Source organism: Pimephales promelas, chromosome 10, assembly GCF_988280905.1.
Source record: "Pimephales promelas chromosome 10, fPimPro1.hap1.1, whole genome shotgun sequence".
Taxonomy (NCBI): domain Eukaryota; kingdom Metazoa; phylum Chordata; class Actinopteri; order Cypriniformes; family Leuciscidae; genus Pimephales; species Pimephales promelas.
This window is the reverse complement of record NC_142778.1, coordinates 32,729,671-32,754,017: the sequence shown is the minus strand read 5'-3', so window position 1 is coordinate 32,754,017 and position 24,347 is coordinate 32,729,671. Positions and strand designations below refer to the sequence as shown.

General features: G+C 37.5%; 3 protein-coding genes across 4 annotated transcripts; all 3 read right to left on the bottom strand.

The window, feature by feature from the left end:
• Window positions 1–2,380: 2,380 nt before the first annotated feature.
• On the bottom strand, window positions 2,381–4,209 carry LOC120487814 (leukotriene B4 receptor 1). Its single transcript, XM_039684210.2, has one exon. The coding sequence runs from the start codon at window positions 3,994–3,996 to the stop codon at window positions 3,019–3,021; it is 978 nt and encodes a 325-aa protein (XP_039540144.2). The 5' UTR covers window positions 3,997–4,209; the 3' UTR covers window positions 2,381–3,018.
• A 2,448-nt stretch (window positions 4,210–6,657) lies between these two features.
• Window positions 6,658–10,251, bottom strand: nudt21 (nudix hydrolase 21). 2 transcript variants are annotated; one of them, XM_039684211.2, is made up of 7 exons: window positions 9,987–10,251; window positions 8,782–8,982; window positions 8,537–8,600; window positions 7,762–7,854; window positions 7,558–7,633; window positions 7,367–7,481; window positions 6,658–7,009 (listed from the first exon to the last, which is right to left on the bottom strand). In XM_039684211.2, exons 1-7 carry the CDS (start codon window positions 10,103–10,105, stop codon window positions 6,988–6,990), a joined length of 690 nt encoding a protein of 229 aa, XP_039540145.1. In that variant the 5' UTR covers window positions 10,106–10,251; the 3' UTR covers window positions 6,658–6,987. The 2 variants fall into 2 exon arrangements, with proteins under 2 accessions (XP_039540145.1, XP_039540146.1); XM_039684212.2 differs by having other exon boundaries at window positions 7,765–7,854.
• Window positions 10,252–10,763: 512 nt separating this feature from the next.
• hsf4 (heat shock transcription factor 4) lies at window positions 10,764–21,275 on the bottom strand. Its single transcript, XM_039684208.2, has 13 exons — window positions 21,009–21,275; window positions 18,836–18,944; window positions 18,622–18,749; window positions 18,349–18,473; window positions 17,223–17,298; window positions 17,041–17,108; window positions 16,379–16,478; window positions 16,111–16,235; window positions 13,905–14,099; window positions 13,673–13,781; window positions 12,778–12,843; window positions 12,501–12,646; window positions 10,764–12,371 (listed from the first exon to the last, which is right to left on the bottom strand). The coding sequence occupies exons 1-12, from the start codon at window positions 21,273–21,275 to the stop codon at window positions 12,548–12,550; spliced, it is 1,467 nt and encodes a 488-aa protein (XP_039540142.1). The 3' UTR covers window positions 10,764–12,371; window positions 12,501–12,547.
• Window positions 21,276–24,347: the final 3,072 nt, after the last annotated feature.

Sequence of the window (24,347 nt, the reverse complement as noted above, 5' to 3'; positions counted from 1 at the left end):
TGAGCTATCCGCGTGTATGTGTATGTCTACAATGTTCGAGTAGCCTACACACTGTTAAATGTCCGAGCGAAACAAAGCAAAATGTAGATCTACACCTGGGGAGCGATATTTTATATTTTTTTCCCCTAGGATGGTAGGGGATAGGGATGTGACGGTGAGGATATTTTCTCACCGGTTAATCGACGTGTGACAATACCGGTGTCACCGGCGGGGGCTTTAAAATCGCTAATTTAAAGGCAAATGTAAAATGCACGCATTTGCACAGGCATGAATGGGATAATGGTGTGGTAGTGCGGATATAACTGTTTTATTGTGCCCTGAATATGCGCTAGTTTGAAAACGAAACTATTTTTTTTTTACATCACGTTCACTTTTAAATTAGCGTCATTCATCCTTCGCTTGGACTTTGATTGACATGTGATCTGACCAATCAAAAATGAAAACCACCATTTTTGTCCGACAAAGCAGTCTGGAGAGTTTTTTAGAGAGCAGATTAACGTCGGTGGAACTTGGCTTTATCTGTCACGAGCCACAAAATGGTAGGCCTATTTATCTATTCCCTACGTTTACTGTTGACTTGGAGTGAATGAGAAGGAGTAAATAATAACGAGTGAGCGAATTCGAACAGCCGTTGCTGACAGAGACGCAATCCGACACGACACGCGTCCCATTTTCTCACAAATCTCTACGTTCGTTTAAGACTCTTATGGACATCACATTTTGGCATAATTTGTGTGTGTTATGGTTTGTTCAAGCCCGAAAGAGAAGGTAACACTGACTACCGTAGCAAGCCTAGTAGGGGAACACTCGGTATTAACCCCAGGTTTAGGGACGGGGTTGTGGTACGTCAAATATTTATATGTAACGTTAGCCTACTACAGTAATGTAACGTTAAGTCAACGGTGTTCATTAACACGCTGAAAAGAGAAAGAACAAATAGAGAAAGATGATGCGCTTTGGCAATGATGTTTTTTTAGTGAGTGCTAAAAAAAAAAGAGGAGATGGCCACGGGTAGAAAAAAGAGGCCAAATCATTGTTGTGCTTTGGGTGAGCCAAGCTCAAATGCCAGCTCTTGGACTTTTCCTGATTTCTGAGGAAGTGGTTTCATAGAATCAGCAAGGAGGTAAACCGGTTGTTTAAATGACAGAGGAGAAAGCTGCTTACAATAAAGGTGACATTTATGAAAAATAAGACTTTAAAAAAAGAAAAAAACATGAATACATGTTATATTGCACCCAATGATGTATGAACACAATCATGCAAAGAAAAAAAGCAGTAAACCACCCCTTTAATAGTTACAACGAAGAAACCACTTGAGAGAGAATTGTCAGAAGACTTTTGCACATAAGGGGACACTGCTGGTACAAGAGGATTGCCAAAGCAAAAGTAACACAGACACTCTAAAAGAATGGTCTTGTGACAAATCCCTGAAACAATCAGGCCTTCAATTTAAGCTTTCATTTCATAAGAGATTTTTGTTTGCTAAAAAAAGAGCAGGAGAAATGTTTCAGAGCTGGCAAAAGCTGTGAGAAGAGTGACTGTTTCATATCACACAGTAAGTCTCGACATGCAGAAGTGAAATGCACTGTAGATGTCCACACAGGAACTAACACCTAGCCAAAGCAAAATAAACTCCTTTAGTCATTTCCCATTTAGTCATAGAAACTAATTTTACCATGCCCATATTACCAAAAATAGACTTCTGACAATCCATACGCTGGTCTCATGAGACCAAATCGACATTCCAGCATCCAAGACGTATTACACTGCAAGGGGAAGCAGTACAGTGGGGAGTTCCTAGTCCACACAGTGAAGTTCAGTGGTAGTTTAGTTCCCTTTCATAGTCACTACGAGTTACGTCGTGATGACGAATGGGGTTCGTTTAGAAGCCTATCATCTTCGAAAGAAATAAAACGAGCCAATGGCAAGGGAATGCCATGGGTCTGTGAAATTTGCATGGCGGAGCTCTTGGGATGAGAACGGGCTTACGTTTGTGAGACAATCAGCTGGTTTTTATCATATTATATATTAAGACCCTTGATCCTCACCTGACTATGGCTTTGTAAACTTTATTCATGATGTGGTTTATAATGGAGTGCTCGTTGCTGATGTTATCACTAGCCCAACAGTGTTCTCCTGGCGCTCGTGCACACCGCACAGTCTTCACATGGATGAGGCAACCGCGTTAAGGGATAGATTGTGACCGTGAAATTACAAAACAAACTGCACACAAACGTGTCCCTTCTCTTGATATACAATTACTGATGAAAATCTTTTTTTTTAATGAGTAAAATAAATAAATAAACTATTAGAACCGAAAACCCCTGGCACACTTAAAAAAATTCTACCACCAGACCACTTTAACAAACAAATTTTTAATGCAGATCTATGTATTTATTCACAAATATAAAAATACTCTCGAGTAGCAATATATTGTATTCGATGGATGAAATTATCATATTAAACACAAGTTCTGTCAATACATTTTGTGTAATCAGCTTTTTTAATTAGCCTATTGTACATATCTGATATGCAAATGATTGTGTTGAAGCCTTCTGTTTGCATTATTTTTAGCTTATTTCTAAAATAGCTGTATTCATCTGGTTTGTGGTTTTCAGAAGTTTCTTTCTCTTCTGTTCATTTTACTCTTAATGTAGCAAGCTGCAAACATTTACCTTAAATAAAAAATATTAAAAATCTTATTATTAAGCCCATAATAATATATAACTCCATTGTAATATATCAAAAACAAGTTGAGATTTCTGAACAAATAGTTTCTGGTTTCACAACACATTTGAATTCCTTATTGATTTAAACAAATTGCATGCGTTTTTGCATATGTATGCAAAAATAGTAAGTACAATTGTCTTCAATTTGAACAATAAAAAATGCATCCAAACCACAAGAAACCTATTTAGTTTTAGACCAAATCAATAATTTTGGATCATGTATGAAATGCAGAGTCTTGTTTCTCCATCAACAGCATGTGTTAAAAACACACAAGTACATCAGGGAGAACTATTTCTTTCTGATAGATTTTAGAATATTTCCTGAAGAGACGGCATAGAGAAAGGGATCCAGACAGCAGTTTAGCAAAACCAGAGTCTTGCTTGTATCACCATAAACTCTACGTAAGGACTTCAGTCCGGCATACTCATCTGGATGAGAAGTTTTAGTCAGAGTAATAACTATATCAATCACATTAATGATGTGCACAGGAGTCCAAAACAGAAAGAAAGCCACAATGATGCTGACCACAAGTCTCTTCTTGTAAGTCTTAACGTTTGCCCCTTGGCTTCTGGGTTTCTGGTCCTGTGGAGCTCTAGGTAGACTGGAGCTCTTGGCTTTTTGGCTCAAGCCTTTGTGCAACCAGAGATAACATGTTAACATGATCAAAAATGGAATGACAAACCCCGAAAGGATCTCAAGAAGCAAAAGAGACACTACTATAGACTGTGACTCCATTGTCCTCTGACATCTTTGCAATCCATCCTTGTCTTTGAGTCCTTGAGTGAAAAATATTGGTAGTGCAAAAACAAAGGCTAGAATCCAGATACCAGTCAGATGAAGGCGTCTGTGTCGTCTTTCCAGTCTGTGCAGGAGCTTCCTGTTAGTGACCCTTGACTTGATGACATTGTGATAGCGGTGCACACTCATGGAGGTGACCGTCAGGACACCGACATACAGACTCCAGTGACCCAAGAAGAACAGGATCCTACAAGACCAAAGGCCAAGTTTCCATCCAAACAGAATCCCACACAGCACGACAGGAGCCAAACAAAGGGTCAACGCATCAGAGACAGCGAGGTTTAGCATTAGACTTAAGGTAAAGCTTAAATTTGTTTTCCACTCACGAGCAATGCTGACGATTACTACGATATTGCTTGGCAAACCCACCAAACAGCACAAACCCAGAACTACTGCAGGAACAATCTGTTCTGAACCCACAGCAGTGCTGTTAGATGTGGAATTGAAGCCTACTTTGAGCTCCATCATGATCAAATATTTTGAATCTCTAATGTTAGAAACAAAATAAATACAAGTTATTGAAGATAACCCCTCCCACGAAACAACATATGCCAAACGGGATGCTCACCTATAGCTCGAAAAATAAACAAAGATCGCTTATCACAGCCACAAGCAACGGTTTTAGTAGTACTTTCATTAATAAGTTATTAGCAATATGACAGTATATCATTGTATTATAAAAGATCAGTAGTTACTGTACAAACAAATATGAATATGAAAATTTTATGACAACTCAATTTTTATTTACATTAATTAATGATCTGTTTAGGATTAAAATGTAAAATTACAGTATAGTTATAATAAACTAACCAATATTTTTTAAAATACCTGCAAATTCATGTAAAATTAAAAATGCTTTAGAAAAACATAAAGAGTAATTTAAAGGAGGTGTATGCAAGAAATGTATTTCAATTAATCATAAATTTTCCCTGATATGTCACTAGACATTAAGCAATCATGTTCATTTCAAATACTTATATCACTGACAACAGTAGTCCGGACAGGAAATTGAAAAAGTGAAGTCGCAGCCCTTGACTGATGTTGATGTTGTCATGTTGTGTTTTGGTTTGATGCGTCACCTTCCAGCGATCTACCAATCACAGAGTCAGTAGTGTTGCTGCATTCGGTTTGCCAGCTCTTCTCTAGTTACCCCAGCTGCAGATACAAACGTGTCGAAATCGGATAAAAAAAAAGTCTAACGTTGCGAAACCATAAAAACCTCGATATGAATCCGAAATACTTTGTGACAAAGTCCGAAATAAATAATTAACAGAAAAAAAACACACTTTGTGTAGTGTAGGACTCGTCACTTGCCATTGGAAGCTTCTTGTAGCAGATTTCGTTCCTGCTGGATCTTGCAGCATATCTGGCAACCTCGATTCAAGGGGGGAGGGGGATAAACCGCTCTACAGTAATTTGAAAGTGATTGCAGTACCAGTTTTGGCCACAATCTTGCATAAAAATATAGTAAAAAGCAAAGGCTGTTGAAAACTCACGAATATGATGACATTAAAGGTTAAATGTCAAAACATTGTGCTGTTCCTGGTTGTGGGGCAGACAATGTGGCTCTGCATAACTTTTTGGCTAAAGTTTATTTTTCTGATATAAGTTCTGATACGTCAGTCATTTAAAGGAGAACTCCAGGGCAAAATGAACCTTTGGTCTAATCACACATTGGTACCTAGTCGACCATTCTCTGAGATTTGTTTTCATGATAATTTAATGTAAAGAGTTTTATCTCTAAAAACTGTTTAGCTTAAAACGCTAATATATGGGGACATATAATAAATAAAAAGAAATCGCTAGTTAATACCACTAACAAGGCTCAAAATAGCCCCACACTAACACAGTAACATAATGAGATCCCTACATGCAAAACGAAGCATTGAGAACGTTGTAAGTGTACAGACCGTTTAATAAGAAGATATTTTATTAAGACAGTCCACTTCGTGTATACAGGCAGGAGCCATCTTTGGAAAACTGTCTTGACAAGTCGAACCTCATTATGTTACTGTGTTAGTCTGGGGCTATTTTGAGCCTTGTTAGTGGTATTAACTTAGCCTGGATGCCAGCCCGAACTCCGCCCACAACATTTTTTGGACGGGAAGTTCGGTCTGGACTCGATCCATTGAGGAGTAATTATGATCAGTTCAGAAATCATCGGGCCAATCAAATTGCCAGGGCGGGCTTTATACGATGATTGACAGGTGGTCTTCAGTAACATAATCCTCGTGTCATCAAAGAGTGCTTGTCAAAGATGACTGCAGCTGGAGAATTGAGATGTATAGATTCCGCTGTCGCGTCTTTTGTAAAATAAATCGATAGCGCATTCATTTTAATAGACAAACAGAGAACTGCAATCAAGGCCTTTGTCGATCGGAAAGATGTTTTTGGCGTCCTTCTTACATGATTCGGGAACTTATCAGCTGGCTCTGACGGTCGTTAAGAAGATGGGACGTAATGAAAAGCCTGTGGTCGTTGTGGTTTCTCCTTTGGTGGCACTCATGGAGAAGTAATTAAAAGAAGTAACACTCGCTATTTAACTTCTAAAATAAATAAAGTAGGCTACGTTCTGTATTTGAAAACTGCGCTATGCAAAGGAGTTGACTTACTGCCTTGCTCTGATTGGTTGGTAGGTCTACCGACTATCCAATTGAGTGCAGAGGGTTTTTTTTGACACGACATATTATATGCCCCCATATACTAGCGTATACGCTAAACATTTTTTAGAGATAAAACTCTTTACATTAAATTATCATGAAAACAAATCTCAGAGAACGGTCGACTAGGTACCAATGTGTAATTAGACCAAAGGTTTATTTTGCGCCGGAGTTCTCCTTTAACAGTGTATACATTGGCTAAAACTATTGATTGTATGACTGTTTTGAAATGATGATTGTTTTGGGTCAAATAAGCCTCAGTTAGATGTGAAGAAAAAATAGATATTAGATATTATTTAACATCAAATATATCATTTTAATATTTTATTTGGTCAGTTATTTTATTAAGAATACCATATTCTGTGCCATAATTTGCCATATAGCATATCAGTTTAATCCCCAAAATTAAAAATGTCCTTCATACACATTAACAACAACAACAAAATATATAAAACAAAGGAAATCTGCATAATCTCAAAGAGAACAATTTATTATAAAAAGCACTGACAAATATACAAGGTTAAAAAAAAGTCACTGAAACATTTCTTTTTCTAAAGACATTGTATTCATCACTTAGTTGAACATAAAAATGTAGTTACTGGATGACAAAGTTCAATAACAAAGACTTGCAATGTATCTATAAAGGAGAAAAAAAATGCACACATTTCTATGCAATGTAATGCCTCACAATGTAAAACCTCGGCATCGTCAAAACACCAGCACTTTATCCTTCACCCGCGCCTTCCCATCAGACTGTGCTCACAGAGACAGTCCACAGTCAAGAAAAAACATTTGCTTCTCAATTGTAGATGAAGTTAAACCTGCGCAGGGGAATGAATAGGTTGAGCAAGTTAGTAAAAGGATTTACAACATGAACTCTTTCCCTGCCAGTTTTTAAAAAAAAAATTACCAGCCACTGCCAGGATTTTTGAGCATTTTAACAAAACCTTTCACAGAATATTTTGTGGCAAGAATATCTGAACATGCATGCAATCACTTTTTTTCTACTGCTTCTTCACCTGTGTTTTGAACCTGAGATTTTGTATTATTTCATAAGAAGCATTACCTGTCAATGGCGGGGGAAAGAGTTCGTTTAATTAGACACCATTTATCAATATTGTTTAAATGATGTGAAGCCTATTTACTAGATGCTTTCATAACCCATCCAAACACCTCACCTGCTCAGTAGCTGAGGAAGACTAGATATAATCGGCCCGTATCCAGGAGCATTATCATAAAGCTCAAACAAGGGGGCGGCCACCAGCTTATAGTTCTTTGGCACAGCAAACAATGCTAAAGACACACGACACACAAGTTAAGCTGTATAATCACAAGGTGCATTGAGTAAACAAAACATATTTTGCCGTACCTTTCTCTTGCAGCTGTACTAGAAAAAGCTTCTTATGTTCTTTAGGTTTAGTGATGTGTGCTGGAATATATGGGTACTGTGGAAAGAAACGAGATATGAAGCAAAATCTTAGTGTGCTTGAAAGTGGAAAAAAATAAATCAAAATATACTGTTGGTGATCCCGTGCGTGGTGTTTGTCTGAGGAAAAAGGAACGGAGTAGTTACCACCTGAGGTGGTTCAAAGTTTGGTCTCCACCAGTTCCCAATACAGTCATCAATGACCCAGTCCTGTTTCACTCCATCCTGACGCCCCAAAATCTTGACAAGAATATTAGAAATTATTCTCCAGTGTATTTTAAATCCATTTCTGATAGTTTTATTACATAATATGGCATTTTAATGTCATACAAGATGGTACGATACTCTGGCCCTATATATACCTGGTATTAAGATGCGTTTGTCGATTGGATCACTACAGTGGGCGGCGCTAAATACAGGTGGAAACGGGGTCTAAATCATTTTAAGCTTGTCCACTTTCGACCACTTCCAGTGGTAATTGAAAACACATTCGACTACATTACACTACGAAAGCGCTCAGTTCGAATGCTCCATGTTTTTCCGTCGTCTCCGGTTGCATTCATTTGTAAATTGCGCATGCTTATTACATCCATTAGATCGAAAGGCCTAAAAAACGCCCATACTTTTACTTGCCTAAAGAAAGACCCTCCCCTCAAAGAAATCAGGATAGAAGTGGTTGAAAATGGACAAAAAAGACGGATTAAAACCCCAAGTGTAAAAGGGAATGAGTCTCCCTCGTCTACCTGTGATTCGATCGCAGACCAAATCTTAATACCAGGTGTAAACAAGGCCTCTGATAGTAAGTGTTTTTGTCTTGGCTGATCTTTTATCTCTGAAATTAACAGATTGTAGTTAAAAAAAAAAACTTGTAAATGCCATAATTTTTATCATATTAAATACAGTCAAAAAAAACCAATGATACCTCTGTCATCAGTCGTTTTAACCCCTCCACCTCATCTTCTCCAGGGTTCAACTCACCACCAGGACTGCAAAAACACAATATGTAAACTGTCAGACACCGAGAATAAACGTTAGACACATTTTCAACAAATGCACAATGGATGAACAATAAAAGATGCGTTCCTTTTGACAAGTTTAACCGCTAAAACGGCACCTATTTGAATCGATCACATCCGCACAAACTCCAGTGAAGCAGTGAGAGCTTACAGTTTGAAAAAGGTGGTTCCCAGCTGTAGGAGCAGCACGTGAGGGAGTCTGTGCTCGTGCACGATCAGAACTCCCTCCACTGTCCGCCGCATCCCGATTTTCTCAAACTCCTCCCGCATCCGCTGAAAGCGTGCGGCTACCGAGCTGTCCTTCTCATAGAGCGGCTCCTTGGTGCCGAATGTGTAATTTGTTAGAGGGTATCTGCGAAAAACAAACATCACAATGTTCAGGAGTTGCATCATTTAAATATGGGATATGATAGAACGTTATTGATCCACTATTGTTGAGGAGCACTTCAAACCCCTGGCCCTGATTAATAGTTCAACCCCACAAATAAAACAGATAAGAAAACAGTACTAACTAACTACTGTATATGGAATACAACCAATAAGGTCCTTGAATGCCAGTTATTTTGTACTATAGATACACGTGCATGTCAATATAAATGTACAAAGATTTGGGCAATACATTAAATCAAACTCAGTAGATGTGAATTCATCCCTATCAGGTTCCTGGGTCGTGTATCAGAATATTGTGTTGATGAATTCAAGCACTGGTATGGCCAGTAAAGAACGCTGGCTCATTACACATTGAGACACTAGTGACTCTTTCCGGCGACATGACATTCTCAAACAACATCACTACTGGTATTATGAACAACAGCAGAACTTACATCTTTATGACATCATGTTTTAATGTAATTTATAGTAAGTAAATAGACATACGTTGCTTGTTATATACAAGCAAAATTCTGTTTCAGCCATAAATAAATTATAAATTTTAGCTGGAACTAACGTTACCTGTCTAGTGATGCATGTTTATGCTGAGTATTAAAAATAAACATATATTATCACGTGTCATTGTGTGTGACGTTAGTGATTTGGCTTACGTATTTTACGTTAGGGAGCATAGTGAGAATCGATGCTCCCTGGTTTTCAAGGTGCACTGCGGATATTTTTAGGAAGGATTCTGCGATTGAGACAGCCCTTAAAATGTCCGACTCCCTTATCAGTGACCAGACTACTGAACAAGGGGGCTGAATGAGACGCACCCAGTGTATTGTTACGCATCCAAACAGTAGTAGGCAGGATGGAGTATTTACAAATGTCAATGCTCTTTCAAAAAGGAAACTATAAGAGATTGTTGAGCATTCGTTATGAAAGAAAAGTAACTGCACGTCGTTTGCAGTGGTGCATTCTACTCACAGGTTGATTGTTCTCTCCAGGGTGAGCGGTTTAGCCGGCTGGCTAATATATTTATTGCCGAACTGATTTACTCCACGAGGCCAACCGGTAGATGATCGATTAGGAGGTACAACTGACATCGTACGACGAATAATATAGTCGCTTCTTATTCTTTGCACTAATCACTTTTTTTTACTGTTAATTGCGATTTTAGTGGGATTGAATAGCACAGCCTTGGCGCTCGATGAAAACCGTAATACGGCACTCCGTCTCTGTTGTGAAAGCACATCCGGGACATCGAGCTACTTCCTGTGTTACGACCGTACGTTTTGCTTTACGTCATGTTTACGCTAGCCATACGCTAGCAGGCTAATTAATATATAATCGATTGATTTTATATATTTTTATATTTTGTTCTTTCTTTATTGCCCATTTAGTCAATCTATATATAATTTTTTAAAATATATAAGTGTTAAATATATAAATATGACTTCACTTGTCACTTGACTAGACTTACATTTATTCATTTGCAAGTAATCATCACACGATGAAAAAAAAACCTTCTCTAAATAAACATTTTGGTTAATCTATTGTGGTAAAGAATAGCGAAACCAACACCGATTAAAATCTACTTCTAATACCGTTATCTCCTTATTTATAAAACAGTTGCTTATAGATGTTTCAGTCTAACTTTGAAGTGATCTCTTCATTCGTTTATTTTAAGGAGTAAAATGAGAGATACGGCATGCTTTTAAAATACTTTTATTGTTTTACACTTTTTGTGTGTACATATTTTTTTAACATTATGGTGGTGGGAGTCAGGAACAGACTACATCCAGAATTAATATGCAACATTGGTTTTCTTTCTTGATTTTGTGTCTCGCTGTGTTACTCTACATTCATTTTTACTAGTGCAATTAACCACATTATGAAAACAAAGTATACAATGAAAGACTTGCAACCTATGTGAAAAAGCACCCTTCTCAAAATAAATCATTTTATTATTGCGCTTTAGGGAGTAGTCAAAAAATAAGAGTAGGCCTAAACTAACACTGAATAAAAGCTATTTCTAATACAGTTATCACCCTTAGTGCAATTCATTTTATTCCATCATAGTTCCCATCTAAGTCATCATTAGATGTTGCATCCTTGAGAAATCATACAAATCAATGCAGCAAGACTGCTTTTTAGGGGAATCATATAATTCAATGCAGCAGTATTGCAATTTTAAAATGCAACACATTTGCAAGAGATCTAGGGAATTTTGCATTGCTATATGGCTGCCCTGTAAAAACAAAGTGCATTATGGTCTCTGAAATGTTATCATATGTCGTGTGTTCATTTGCCCTCATTACATGAGGTTTGGCAGGGACAATACATTCTTTCCTAACGCCTAAGGCACTGTCATTGTTAGATAGTCTCTCTCTAATTTTGTTGTTGGGTTTAAAAAACAGTCAACTGAAAACATCAAATTAGAATACATTGTAATAATAATTAAAAAATATATATTTATATTACATAAGTATAGTGCTCATCTCAAAGGCATTAACAATTGCTGTTTTAGTCATCTTTAGCAACTTAATTAAGAATTCAACCAATGTGGTCAATACATTTGTATCAAATGAGGGCAAATGTCACACAATAAATCATAAGCCTATCAAAGACAACTATTAATCCTGCAAGGCAAAGATAAAATGAAACAAAAATACTTGATGTCTTATGAATATGTTGCAGAATATAACTGAGAAAAATACACTATATTGTGCAAAAAGCAGTGCACTTTTCTTTCTGTGACGTCTGATTTTTAACCCCTAGACCTCTCACATGAATACATACATAATATGATTAAACCAGTACTTTTATATGCCTTTAAATATATTGAAATACAAGTGCGTTGCATATATATTGAAATAAAAGTATGTGCTTCATTATTATAAGGTACATTTTAACAAAATATGTTTTTTATGTCATTATTTTTTACAGTTAAGTTTTAGGGAAAATTAAAATCACAGCTCCACAAAGCAGAAACTCCAACACACAGACTAAAGTGCATTCAAACCCGGGTCACAATCATTTATGATATATTGCATAGCATACAGTCCACATGTGTTGTAGTCGTTGGGGAAGGAAATGCTTAATATAGCCTTTCTTTGGCATCTTCAAAAGGATCTTGATGTAGCCTGAACTCCTTATAGGCTTTGAGAAAGGTTTACTGTAAATATTCCAAAGAGTTGCTCCAAAAGATTGATACAAATCCATCTTCTATCAATGGCCTACTGAGTGAATCTTCAGTGCAAGTTTACTTGCTGTATCACCGCCACATCTATTAGTCAGATACATTTGAGCCTTCTCTTCTGATGTTGGAATAATATGCAATCCAAGTGTCATGCTTTCAAATGGATCCCTCTTAAAGAAACAATAAACAAGACAACCGTAAGTTTGAGGTAGATTTTAATAGCATAAAACTATACTTCTTAGACAGTAGATTTGAACATCACAGGGATCTTCAGGCTGTTAGTAACTGTTGATTATTACCTGTTCATCTCTCAGGAGGGATCTGTGCTGGCTGTCATATCAGGTCTTCACTGTTCCTCATAGCCAGCGGTGGGGTACGTCTCTCCCCCCTGACCCTGAAACATGTACTGGGTCACAGCAGCAGGGATTAGGGCATTAGCCAGCTCCTGCAATTGCACAAATAAATAGTTTAGAAAATAGTCCTTATAATGGGTACTTGATCACGCAATTATCAACTCGAAAAATGTCACTTTGAGCCATTATGCAGCTGATTGTGTAGAAATGACAGTAAACTCACTGATTTCAGGTTTGGGTCCATTTCTGTGAAGTTCCACTCATTCAAAGGCAGACTAAATGTGAAAGGCTGTGAGAAAGAGTAGAGGTTATAGGTTAAAGGGATAGATCACCCAAAAATTAATTAATCTCCCGCATGTTGTTCCAACCCTGTAAGACTTTCATTCATCTTCGGAACACGAATTAAAATATCTTTGATTCAATCTGAGAGCTGGATCACTGGATTGAAACTTGCCGGCCCCGAAAAGTTATCGTTAAAATAGTTAAAAGTGTCTAAAGTGGCTCGATCTTAAGTTTATCAAGCGATGATAATACTTTTCGAGCGCAAAAACAAACAAAAATAACGACTATTTCAACTATTCATTTCCTTCTCTTTGGGCCTCGAGTCAGTTAACGTAGTGTGATAGCGCAGAGCTACGTCACACGTAGGCTCACTATTGGCCGACGCTGGTCATGTGTGTGATGTGTGTGACGTACATCAACAGAAGCTTACGCTGTTACACTAGTGAACTCACTCGAGGCCCACAGAGAAGGAAATTAATAGTTGAAATAAAGTCGTTATTTTTGTTTTATTTGCGCACAAAAAGTATTCTCGTCGCTTGATAAACATAAGATTGAGCCACTGTAGTCACTTGGACTATTTTAACGATGTCTTTAATAACTTTTCGGCTCTCAGAATTCTTCAAAAATATCTTGATTCGTGTTCCGAAGATGAACGAAGGTCTTATTGGGTTGGAACAAAATGAGGGTGAGTAAATACTGATAGAATTTTCATTTTTGGGTGAACTATCCCTTTAATCGGGGTATGTATGTTAAGGTCATTACTATGATCCTCTCATTCACTTTTATGTGTGTTAACAGTGGATTCGCTCGCCCGCCCTGTATAGATTCCCACTTACATCCATTGCCGCAGCACTGCTTTCCATGCTCTGCTGGTGACTCCTCAGAAGCAGCTGTAAATCCTCCAGGCTCATGTCAACGTTCTCCACGGCATCAGGAATTTCTGGTCTTTGACATATACACACAAGTTAAACTTAAATGTGAGAGTGGTGCTTGTCTGTCTAAAACAAAAGTCTTAAACTGGGCCAAGTTGTAGATATTTGTTACTCTGACATGGATGGTATATTATACCTCTCCAGCATGGGTCTTTTGGCCCTTCTCTCTCCCAAATTAGATCCTCGGCCCTCTAGGACGGACTGCACCATGGCAACAGGGAGGACGGGGGGTTCAGGGCACACCTCACAGGAGCTGAGTGGTACACCCTCTCCTCGTCCCTGCACCCCCGGACTCGCCGGCTCTTCCTTGATCAGCATCAGACATTTTTCCCTAAAGAAACAGATCACATGTTAATCCATGGAAAACTAAGGTCCACTGAAATCCATTTGATCTTTTCCCCCCATTTTAATCGTTATGGTTAAAATGTTATCAAATGAAATGTAAACAATTCCTTATTTTTATTTTTTGCAAACAAAGCGCTGCAAAACTATGGAAGCTTGTTTCAGCCATTTAATTAAAAATAAGAAAGGTAATTGCGTCTTTTTATCTCACAATTCTGTCTTTTTTTCTCACAATTGTGAATTTATAACTGCAATTGGGAGTTTATTTCTCAGAATTGCGTCTTTTTATCTCACAATTCTGTCTTTTTTTCTCACAATTGTGAATTTATAACTGCAATTGGGAGTTTATTTCTCAGAATTGCGACTTTATATCTCGCAATTGCGACTTTATTTCTCAGACTTGCGGCTTTATTTCTCGCAATTGCGACTTTATTTCTCAGAATTACGACTTTATATCTCGCAATTGCTACTTTCTCAGAATTGCGACTTTATATCTTGCACTTACGACTTTATTTCTCAGACTTGCGACTTTATTTCTCAGAATTGCGACTTTATATCTTGCAATTGCGACTTTATCTCTCAGACTTGCGATTTTATTTCTCAGACTTGCGACTTTATTTCTTGCAATTGCGACTTTATTTCTCAGAATTGCGACTTTATTTCTCAGAATTGCGACTTTATATCTCGCAATTGCGACTTTATTTCTCAGAATTGCGACTTTATATCTTGCAATTGCGACTTTATTTCTCAGACTTGCGACTTTATTTCTCGCAATTGTGACTATTTCTCAGAATTACAACTTTATATCTCGCAATTGCTACTTTCTCAGAATTGCGACTTTATATCTTGCACTTAAGACTTTATTTCTCAGACTTGCGACTTTATTTCTCAGAATTGCGACATTATATCTCGCAATTGCGACTTTATTTCTCAGAATTATGACTTTATATTTCGCAATTGCTACTTTCTCAGAATTGCGACTTTATATCTTGCACTTACGACTTTATTTCTCAGACTTGCGACTTTATTTCTCAGAATTACGACTTTATATCTCGCAATTGCGACTTTATTTCTCAGAATTACGACTTTATATCTCGCAATTGCTACTTTCTCAGAATTGCGACTTTTATATCTTGCAATTGCGACTTTATCTCTCAGACTTGCGATTTTATTTCTCGCAATTGCGACTTTATTTCTCAGAATTGCGACTTTATATCTTGCAATTGCGACTTTATTTCTCAGACTTGTGACTTTATATCTCGCAATTGCGACTTTATCTCTCAGACTTGCGATTTTATTTCTCGCAATTGCGACTTTATTTCTCAGAATTGCGACTTTATATCTCGCAATTGCGACTTTATTTCTCAGACTTGCTACTTTATTTCTCAGAATTGCGACTTTATATCTTGCAATTACGACTTTATTTCTCAGACTTGCGACTTTATTTCTCAGAATTCTGACTTCATATCTCGCAATTGTGAGATAAAAAGTCGGAATTATTTATTTATTTATTTATTTATATTCAGTGACGGAAACAAAACAGATTTTGTTTCCTGGAAAAATAATTGTGATATTGTGCGATGTTTCTGGGGGGGGATTATTAGTCAATTAATTATTTCTTTATTATTACTGTGAGAAGTAGTACTACATTCTACTATACAATAATCTCCTAATTTATTTCTGTTATAATTTCTTCAACTTTTATACAGTAAATTCCCATTTTTATGACTGAATTCATTCCGTGAATCCATTATGCGCTTTTTGAGGTGGCTAAAGGGATAGTTCGCATTGTTTTCTCACCCTATGTTGTTCCAAACCTGTATGACTCACACAGGCTACTTGTGTGGAACACAAAAGAAGATATTTTGAAGAATGTTTGTGTGACTGTGTCCATAGTCCAAGTCAGTGGGGTCCAAAACAACATGAAAATACAGGACAATTTTAAACAGTTTTCATTTTTAAGTGAACAATCCTTTAACCCTGAAGGTCGGCCCACTCACCTTGATTCCTCTGCCTGCATTTGTAAAGCCATGGTGGTGGACTGTGAAATTTCAGTGACATCAGAAATGATTGGCCCTCCTGTCATCACACTGCTAGTGGAGCAGGATGCACTTTCTGTGGATGGCTGGTAGAACATGAGAGAGATTCTGTGTTTGTCATATTTTATTGATCGAGAAAGCCATCAAAACACCAGTTGTACAAGGCATGATATAGTGAGTAAAATCTTCTCTGTCAGATCCTCAATCTTTAATATGAAAGCTTTCTCACCGACTGGATATAGAAAGATTCTTGCAAGGACTCCATGGAGTGGCTATGGCTGAATTTGGAGGCAGGAGGGGTGGAGCAGCCATCATCCAGCATGAGAGGACTGAAGAGAAGGAAAAATGCAGCATATCATTGAAAGAAGCCACATTATGATCAATAAGGGTCAAATACAAAGACCTTATGACTACTGTTGAGAACTAAAATCCTATTGCACCCTAGTGGTAAGACAGTGAAAGAAACGTTGGAACAGTGTTGTTATTAGTTAGCCACTTGAAAGTTACAGTGAGGCAAAGAGCTCTGGCTCTTGCCGTCCCTCTTACCCACACTAGCTGACGGTGCACCTTTTAATAGAAGGTTAGAGGGTCATGCGCTACAATTCAGGTGTGTGCGTGTTTGTGGGTGCGTGTGTGAGGGCAAGAGCTCAGGAGGTCTGACTCAGCATTCAGGTCCATTCATCGAAGCGAGGGCAGTGAATTGTATCAGCTGACTGTTTCCAGCTGAGTTGGCCGTTCCTTCTACTGTGTTTGTGTTGGAGCATCAGGCTGTTGATTGCTATTTTCTGTTTGCTCTTTTTTTTGTTTGTGAATATGTGTCAATACAAAATCGGGTGCTTCAGATTAGTGTTTGTGTTGAAGTGTGTGTTACAGATGAATGGGTACACTCACAGCTTTCTCTTCATTCCCACAGTGCTGGGAGTGTTGGACTGCATCTGGCTGAACAGAAACTGAATCAGCTATATGGATAGAACAGAGAATCAGAGAGTGATTAAGCATTGGCCACTAGTCACTAAATCAGCAAAACTGCATCTATTCCAATAACAGCCAGTGTGGGCATGAGTTTTTCTTACCTTGTTCATGACTTTCTGCTGCTGTGTGTGATTCTGCCTCAGTGACACCACCTCCCTCCACAGAACATCATTCTGCCTACAAGATAGATAGATAGATAGATAGATAGATAGATAGATAGATAGATAGATAGATAGATAGATAGATAGATAGATAGATGGATGGATGGATGGATGGATGGATGGATGGATGGATGGATGGATGGATGGATGAGTTGGATTGGTTGGATAGATGGATGGATGGATGGATTGATTGGATGGATGGATGAAAGGATAGATAGATAGATAGATAAATGGATGGAAGGATAGATAGATAGATAGATAGATAGATAGATAGATAGATAGATAGATAGATAGATAGATAGATAGATAGATAGATGGATGGATGGATGGATGGATAGATAGGTAGATAAATGGATGGAAGGATAGATAGATAGATAGATAGATAGATGGATGGATGGATGGATGGATGGATGGATGGATGGATGGATGGATGGATGGATGGATGGATGGATAGATAGATAGATAGATAGATAGATTAATAGATAGATAGATAGATAGATAGATAGATAGATAGATAGATAGATAGATAGATAGATAGATAGATAGATAGATAGATAGATAGATAGATAGATAGATAGATGGATTGGGTGGATGGATGGAAGGATAGATAGATAGATAGATAGATAGATAGATAGATAGATAGATAGATAGATAGATAGATAGATAGATAGATAGATAGATAGATAGATAGATGGATGGATGGATGGATGGATGGATGGAAGGATTGGGTGGATAGATAGATAGCAAAACAATCGATCTGAAAACAATCGAGAACTACTGAAATAGATAATTATTCAGATGAATATATACACTTGGGTATATGATCATCAGAGCGCTGGACTCCAGCTGTCAGGAGAGCTACTGAATGTTCTATTGAGGCAGCTTATACAAAACACCAAACCACTGAGATTCACAATGCAAGAGCCGATGAATAAGCCAACTGCAGAAGTAGGTGAAAAGTCAAGTTGTTGTTCGGGGTTCAATTGCTTTGTTACTAAGCATGAGGATAGGCAGTAAATGATGCCATGGGGTTAATTGGCTGCAAGATGTGTGTTAAATGTCTTACTGTTTCATATCCTGCATCTGCATCTCCATGTTCTCTTGTTGGCTGCGTAACACCTGCACCTCATACAACAGCTTACTCAAGTCCTCCTGCCGCACTTTGGTCTCCTCGCTTTTCACTATTGACACCTGTGAATACACAAACATATAAACTATCGTGTAGTATGAGTAAACAAACCTCAAGCCTTCTCATTTGTGTGTGTGTAAGAGCCTCTGACTCAGAGGATGAGAGCAAATAAAACAAGAGTGAGAATCACTTAAAGATGAGACGTCTCACCTTGCGTTTAATGTGCTCCAGCAGATGCTCATGGCCCTGGAGGAAATAGAGGTGCTGGAACTCGGTGTCATCCCGCTCCGGCTTTACCAGCCCGCTCTGCTCTATGTTCACCACCTTCCTGAAGCCGTCTGAGAGAAGTGAGAGGTTAGCACAAACCTAATCTGGAGTGTCTGTGAGAGTTTGGGGATGTTTGTCAGCGCAGGCTGATACTTACACATGTTGAGCTGGCGCACAAAGCTTGCCATGTTATTGTGCTTGAAGTATTTGGGCAGGACCTCCTTAGCAAATCTGCCCTGGTCAAAAACATGGAAGCTGGTGCCCGTCTAGAAAGAGAGAAAACAAGGCAAATAGCACAAAACACGTTGCATGTGTTTACGAGAGGGGATTATTCCTCAAGCTTTTCCTGAAAGACAGTTTAGAAAGTTTAAATGCAAAACTGAGAAGAGGATTGTGTTAAATCAGAGAGAAGCGTCTACCCAAATGCCATCGCCTGCCTGTTTTTCAAGCTTATTGAGTTTTTACTGTCTAACAGGTGTTATTTATTTATTGCCCACGCAAGCAGAATGTAAATGATGTTTGATACACAGGATCTTTAGCAAATTAATGAATGTCTGCACTGATGATTCATTGGCAAGTTTATGTCAGTTAAAAAGAGAATATAATTATGCAGTCTCAAAGTATTGATACAAATTAGTTTGCCAATGATTTTCGTGGTTCCGAGTTCAGTCAATAATTATTTTTATTGGCCTTTGATTGGACCTTTGATTGATGTTCATTAAAAATGAATTTTAAACATTTCCATCCGGATGCAGTATGAATAGCAGAATGAATCTAGAGAATTTGATTAGTTTCTTATTAATCATTCTGATGACCTAAGCTAGATCATCACTAAAAATAGTAATCCACCTTCAGTCTTACATTACCTCAAAGTTCAACACCGATCAACATATTTCCATGAGAAAAATATGCCATATTTACACAAGGCAGAAGTAGTTCACTTTTGAAAAACTTTTGCTGATAATTTATTCACCCCCATGTCACCCAAGATGTCCATGTCTTTCTTTCTTCAGTCGAAAAGAAATTAAGGTTTTTGATGAAAACATTCCACGATTTTTCTCCATATAATGGACTTCAATGGGAACCAAACGGTTCAAGGTCCAAAAGACACTTTCAATACAAACTGCAAAACTGTTGAAAGGGCTTTAAACGACACCAGACGTTGAATAAGGGTCTTATCAAGCGAAACGATCGCTCATTTAATACATAAATTACAAAGTTTGAGTTTTATAAGCTCAAATGCTCGCCTTGTTCTGTTCTGTGACGTACGTTTGTGACTCTCCTGTTCGAATTCGTTCATCAAAATGAACGAATCTTTGTCCGAGTCATTTGGTTCATTCAACGAACGAAACCATAGAACCATGACTCTGAAAAAGATTCGTTCATTTTGATGAACGAGTTGGTTCGACTTCGAACAGGAGAGTCACGAACGCGAAACACGAATTGCAGTACAGAACAAGGCATGCATTTTAGATTTATAAAACTTAAACTTCGTTTTTTTTTGTTTTTTTTAAATGAGCGATCGTTTCGCTTGATAAGACCCTTAGTCATCGTCTGGAATCTTTTAAAGCCCTTTGAACAGTTTTCAGTTTACTGAAAGTGTCTTTTGAACCGTGAACCGTTTGGTTCCCATTTCTAATTTCTTTTCGACTGAAGAAAGAAAGACATCTTGGATTACATGGGGATGGGGGTGAATAAATTATCAGCAAAAGTATTTTGAAAAGTTAACTACTCCTTTAATATAAACTGTTAAGTGCATGTTGTAGCCTAAATATACTTTTTATATGAACATTTCTCTCAAATTTACTACAGCTTAAACAAATTATCAAAGTATTTGCTTAGTTTAGTTAACATGGTAACATTTTTAATATCTTTTTCTATACTAAATTTCAATACCATATTTCATAAATAGTTTTTCTACTAAAATTCTTTCAAATTTCCCACTGATCCCCTAGAGCTCTCTTACAGCTCTCCTCAGAAAATGTTGAATAGGCTAATTTTTGCAATTTGGGGTAGGAAAATATTTATTTGATATTACAGATACTATTAAATATATTCCAATATTTTACACATTTTTTCAGATTATTCAATTTAGTTAGCTTACTATTTTTCACAAACATTATAAAAGGGTCTGTATACATGCCAATAAATCACAGCTTTGAATACATAATAGCCGCCATTTCGTTTCATATTTGGCATTCAAATATTTAAAAAATCACTTGCTTACATTTAAACTTTTAAATGTGTTTCTCTGGCTATCTAAGGGCCCACAACAGTTTTTATCATCAAAAATATCAATCAAATATAGGATGCCATCAGGATGAACTCACAGTACTCCAGCAAATCAGATGATTGGTCTCTGGGTCCTCCACAAGAGTCCAGAGTTTAGTGAGGAAAGCAGGTACATTGCTAGCATATGCTCCATCCACACCTATAGAGCCTGGGTTCTCCTGCATAACTACACTTGGACTTGAACAGATGAGTCTAAAAAAAATCCAGAAGTATTTTAGTCCATTTCCAAATCGATGCTCTCTCGGGATGTGCGCTGCTGATGCTGTTCCTCTCTCCTTCTCCTCGTCTCTCTGTGGCCTAGTCATAGGGCCATATTGGTCCCTGCCGTTCCCACAGGTCAGAGTCAGCATAAAGCAATGCCCTGCAGCATCACCACTATACCCCCTCACTCAACAAAGGATCCCGCAGGAGAACAATACAGACTCACACAAAGCCTAGAATAATGCCACACTGTCACGCCAAACAGCACAATGACCAAACACAACCTGCACAGGAGAGTGTGCTGGCCAGGTGTGTGGCCTTTTGTGTGGATTTTTAATTGTCACTCTCGATGTTAAGGTCGTAAAAAAATCTATCTATCTTTCTATCTATCTATCTATCTATCTATCTATCTATCTATCTATCTATCTATCTATCTATCTATCTATCTATCTATCTATCTATCTATCTATATGTCTATATGTCTGTAGGTCCTATATCTGTGTATGTACCATCCATCCATCCATCCATCCATCCATAGCTTTATTGGCATGGTTAAAAAAAAGTGTTTAAAACTATTAGAAAGACACAAGTGGGTATAAATACAAATAATACAACAAAATGCTCTACCTTTATCTAACCAGCAGGGGGACCCATAATCCAGATATTCAGTGTTTTTACCTATGCAACACAGTCGTAATTTTAACAGATAGCGTTTTGTTGTTGTCATAATACTGCACATTTATACATGCTAAGGATTTTTTAAATTCTTAAAGCTAACTATTACTGTTTTGCTATAGCAATTTCTAAATGAAAACAGATGGATTACTATAATTTTCAACGCAATTTTCAATGAACCTATTCTTGAGGGGGAAAAAAAATGGTTTTGGCACTCCATAGGCACTGAATCCATGGTGACAGAGGCATTATAAATGCTTCCGTAGTCATTCAGGTCAAAGCCCGGTTCAGTTAAACATGATCAGTGGCTGACGCGTGCAAAATTAAAATCACTGGTCAGCATCTGTATGCCAAACAGGTCATAGCCCTTCATGACGACTTACTTCCTCATTTTCAAGCGGTGGCATTATGTCACCTCGAGTCATTTAAAGTGATTAGTTTTTAGAAATCCCTTGCAGTTATCCCCTGTAGGCTAGTTAATGAGTGAAGATTCAGCATTCATTTCAGGAGTCAACATCAGCAGTAAGTAATTGTTCCCATGTATCACATTCCACTGGGCACATTTTAATCAGTGTTACAGGAAGAAGGAAGTGTTTGATTTGCATGAGGATGCGCGACGCACATCTGTCAGGTTTGTTGTCATGTGAGAGCGAGGTGGGCCTGTGTTTTTGTATGTACCCTACCCACACTAGGTAGGAACTTTGTTAGCCATTAACAATAATTTAAAAAAATAAAAATCCTCTGAAGTAATCCTGCACCTAAGAGCATTTATTGTACTCTCTTCTTCTGCTTCTGAGATGCATCACGTCAGGATATTGACTCCTCACTGTAAAAACTAATACTGGCAGTAGGCTACTAATATTAGCCCTAGCCGACCTGCATGTGCATATCTGTAAATACATCTATACTGTCCTTAATGTCATGTGGCCAAGTTTGAATTTATGAAATTACATTTGTTAGGTCATTATCAAAATTTTTGAAAAAATACACGAAGTGGACTGTCTTTATAAAGTATCTTCTTATTAAACGGTCTATTACAAAGTTCTCAATGCTTCGTTTTGCATGTAGGGACCCTCATTATGTTACTGTGTTAGTTTGGGGCTGTTTTGAGCCTTGTTAGTGGTATTAATTAGCGATTTCTTTTTACTTAATAAATGCTCCCATATACTAAACACTTTTAGAGATTAAACTCTTTACATTTGATAATCATGAAAACAAATCTCAGAGAACGGTTAACGAGGTACCAAAGATTTATTAGACCAAAGGTTCATTTTGCGCCGGAGTTCTCCTTTAAAAATACCAAAATTTGTGGAAAAGTACTTTCAAAGTCAAAGTTCAGAGTAGGAAGAAGCTTGTTCAAATCTTATGGTAATTTTCCCATCATGTTGCGAAAGTTGATTTAAACATCAATGGTTTCACAAGCCTAATTTGTCCAATAATATATATATATATATATATATTAAAGAACAAAAGTCAAATTGTCCTTTATAATTAGTTATAGTATAATGTCAATGTATTAATAAATAAACACCAGCTTTCAAAACGTCAACATTTTGCAAGTCTGAAATGTCATAATCCAGTCATAATTTTAAAACCACATAATGAAATGTTGATAAATATTTTCAGTTTGGACTCAAATCCCTAATCTGCCACAGTGTGTCATGTAAGCATCACAGGGCCACGAAATCACTGGCCTGAGGGTCAAAGAGCACATGATGTAGGATTTAAAACAGCCGTAAATGACGGCCGCTGCGAGGTCAATCATGATCTTGTTATTAATAAAGTTGAGAGCCGGGATTAAACGAACGAACTGGTGGCCTTGGTTTGAACAACCAAGGTTGCAACGCAGCTGCGTTCATGCAGCAGCTTTATGCTAATGCTAATCTGAACAAACATATAATCCATTAGTGATTAAACACCACAAGGAATTTGTACCACGGACACATGTTCGTCCATATCCTTTTAGAATCTACAGTATTTTGGACATAGAAATCAGAGATAAAATTAATTAATAATCAATCAGAAATAAGTGAATTTATTGAATACTTGTAAGATGCAGTGGTGACCAAAACAGATGATAGAAGACACAAGACAGAGGAGAAATATGAGGGTGGTGAGAGAGAGAGAGAGAGAGAGAGAGAGAGAGAGAGAGAGAGAGAGGGTATCCAATCACACACACTTTTTAACTGGAACTAAGGTGGGATCAAAGGCACACACACCCTGAAAAAGAGAATGAAATTATTCATATCTAAAACTAGTCTGCATTTCAGTGTGTAAGGGATGAAGTATACAGAATGACGTTGATTATTTTAGCCTACATACCTCTCACAATTTGGGGGTCTGTAAGATTTTTATATATATATATATATATATTTTTGAAAGAAATCTCTTTTGCTCAACAAGGCTGCAGTAATTGCATAATAAATACAGGAAAGTTATGAAATATTTCAAATGTTATTTATTCCTGTGATGGCAAAGCTACATTTTCAGCATCATTACTC